General features: G+C 42.6%; 1 protein-coding gene across 1 annotated transcript in view; it reads right to left on the minus strand.

The window, feature by feature from the left end:
* ANKRD55 (ankyrin repeat domain 55) overlaps positions 1-3010 on the minus strand; it is a 96598-nt gene that overhangs the window by 62514 nt on the left and 31074 nt on the right. The window contains exons 3-4 of the mRNA XM_014518805.1: positions 2530-2660; positions 765-874 (exon numbers count right to left, since the gene is read on the minus strand). Of these exons, the coding sequence (XP_014374291.1) occupies positions 765-874; positions 2530-2660 (241 nt within the window). The remainder of the gene's footprint in view (positions 1-764; positions 875-2529; positions 2661-3010) is intronic.

A 3010-nucleotide genomic window follows, 5' to 3' on the forward strand; every position in this document is an offset into this window, starting at 1 on the left:
GGTTCAGCTGGCATACAGGCTGGGAGCTTGCATTCAGAATTTCCTTGCTTTCAGGTTGATTCTTCACCCTACATCAACATACAAGTGTGGCACAACTGTATAGCATTATGTATATGTAAGTGGGTGGGTCCACATGTAAAATTAATTTGACACAATAAACTGGCATAGTTTGCACCAGAGTTTATTGCTCCTGGGCACAATGTTTGCACATGCACCCAGAACTGCAGCACATTGAGATCTGACTCAGCTCAATGTGCTGCAAAGGAGATGCCTGTGGCACAAGGGTGCAGTGTGGGGCTAACCAATAGGCAGCCCTGCACTGTAGCACCCTCATGCCCCAGCCAGCCCCAGTCAGTGTCTACATGAGTGTTGTGGTGGAGTAAATAACTCCACCATAGGATAGTACTTGTGTTGGGCAGTACTATCGTACAGAAGAGTTAATTAGTTTACTCCAGCCTAACAGCTCCATGTGTATAGATGCTGACACATTACTGCAGAGCTAATTAGTCAGCTCCACAGTAAATATCTGATGTAGATGGCCCCTGTGTGTATAGCTCTAGAGCCCTGCCAGACCCTTCATTTATCTGAGGGGTAATTACCAAAAATAAGAGCAAGACACACGTGTAACCGTCACAACTAACCTCCCCACCCCATGGTGCTTCCAGACAAGGCACTCTCTTTTGGTTATTCTGATAACCATGCATTGCACCTCTAAGGCTTTTTCTTTTTTACAATCAAACATTGTTTGAAGGTGGGGGACGCACCTCACATCAAGGTCCGCAGTAGCAGCATGTAGTGGCAACCTTCCGTTTTTATCAGGTATGTTCTGCTTAGCACCATTTCTAAGCAAGCTGACGCAGCATTCAAGCCAGCCCTAAAAGGAAAATGGATAATGTTAATGAGGTAACTGGAAGATTCAGGGCCAGAATCTCATTTGGTGTGTAAGGTTGTAGTGCCATTGACTTTGATATGGACTACATGCCAAGGATTTGGCCCACTTTTTTTTCAGGAAAACTTCTTTTTTTGAGCTTCAAAGGGGATTCAGGATTAGTTCCTATTAAGTCCCGGGTATTTCATTTTTGTAACTAAGCTTCTTCATTGTACTGCAGTTAGGCCTTTCTGCAGCTCTGGCAGGGAGGGAGATATAAATATAGTGATTAAAACACTGCTCATTTCTGCATCACTAGCAAGTGTTGTGTATCTGACCACATATGGTGCTAATTAAGTCAGATTAAGATGTGAGCCTGAACATTTGATCTTAACTTCTTTATAAGAGGCTAGCACTGATATTAAATAGTAAGAGCCCTAGCATTTGAGATGATCCCGAATCCCAGGGAAGTCGAGCATATACTTAATGCTTTCCTCAAATCAAGGCCCTGGTGAAGAACCTACAAAGCATGATCAGTCCTATACAAGTCAAGTTAGACTGCTCAGTACTGATAAAGGGAGTGGGTAGAAAGATGAAAGTGCAGTCTCCTTGGGTTGTCTACCAGTTACAATTTGGTTGCAGGGACGTTTGTGAGAGGAACATAGGACTAAGGTCTACACTTGGCTGCACACTGAAGTCAATAGTCTGGGATGGCATCCACTTCAGATTTTTCCTAGATCTCACACTAAAGACAGCCTGGAAGCAGAAATGGCAGTGATGAAGCCAGGAAGCCTGAGGAACCCAAATGTTTTCCAATCATTTCTTTTTTTCAAAGAATTATTTTTCCCCTTTGTGGAAAGAAGGAAGAAAGGAGCATGGCTTCTAATCATGAGAATTTTTAAAAATATCTGGCAAAGGAAATGCTGATTCTTGAATGTGATGTGCTTATGGAGTACATTTGAATGGGCTGTCCATTTTGCTACATTCTACACACATCTTTCTAGATGAAAATATCACAGGTAAACTGAAGCTTTGTTTTTGTTCTAAGTATGCAGGAAGATAAAAGGAAAGGGATGTGATTAAATTAGGCAGTGACTTTACTAACAGATTCTCTGGCTGTTATCCAATAATAAATCATACTATACCGTGCAGGCCATTGTTCCATGTTTGCACCTAATTAGGAAGGATGGCAGTAAGCCCTTCCATCCTGCTAAATGTGGTCTTAGCCTGCTGCCGAATTCTCTTAAACTTGTTTTAAGGTTAAAGGATTGTGTCCCAGTGTGCTACCCAACTCCTGGTCCATCCATCCAGGTCTCTCTGGTGTAAGGACATGAGAGAAGACTCCATCTGGCAAGGAAGAATGTAGAAGAATGGCTTCCCTGAGCCCTTCCAGTCAGCTCTTAGCTCAGGAGCTATATGCTTCCAGCCCTTCCATGTCACCCAACACCAAAAATAAAGGGAAATCTTAAAGAAACCACAATCCTTTTCTTGCTGCTTGACCTGCCATTGAGGGAATGGGGTTCATATTTTCACTGAAGCCCAGAACTGTACAAGTGTTGTATTCACTCTCTTCTGGTGACAATATTAAAAAATGCATCTTTTATTTCACACACCCACACAGCCCTCTTGTCCCCAAATGCTTTCCATAAAACTCTTGGTACCAGATAAGTTGCCAAAGATAAACTTGTGCGTCCACAGGCATCTTGAGTATTAATGTTTGCTCCCATCTTCAACAGCAGCTTCACAGTATCAACTTGGCGTCCTGAAATGGCATGCATCAAAGGCGTGCAACCTTGGGGAAAAATAGTTAGATATTCTTTTACAATCCTTAATTTGTTAAAACCCTACACAGTTTCTTGTTTGCTAAATTCAGAGCTGATAATTAACACCCTCTCCACCCAAACAATTGTTTAACAATTGCACTGGGCTGTCCTGGAGCCAAGAATCAATCCCCATGCCAGCTGAATGATCACCCACTTAAAAAAAAGTCACATTTAGTTATTTTAACTTTTGGTTGAAAAATCCTTTTTATTGGCAAGCCTTGTGTGTGAGCCAGGGGGTTCAGATACTAACTATGAAAGCAACTGTAGTAGGACTGAGGCCCCAAGAGTGGCAGTAATGCCCCCTGGTGGCCAAGCATTC

This window comes from Alligator sinensis, unplaced genomic scaffold (assembly GCF_000455745.1).
Source record: "Alligator sinensis unplaced genomic scaffold, ASM45574v1 scaffold123_1, whole genome shotgun sequence".
Lineage (NCBI taxonomy): Eukaryota > Metazoa > Chordata > Crocodylia > Alligatoridae > Alligator > Alligator sinensis.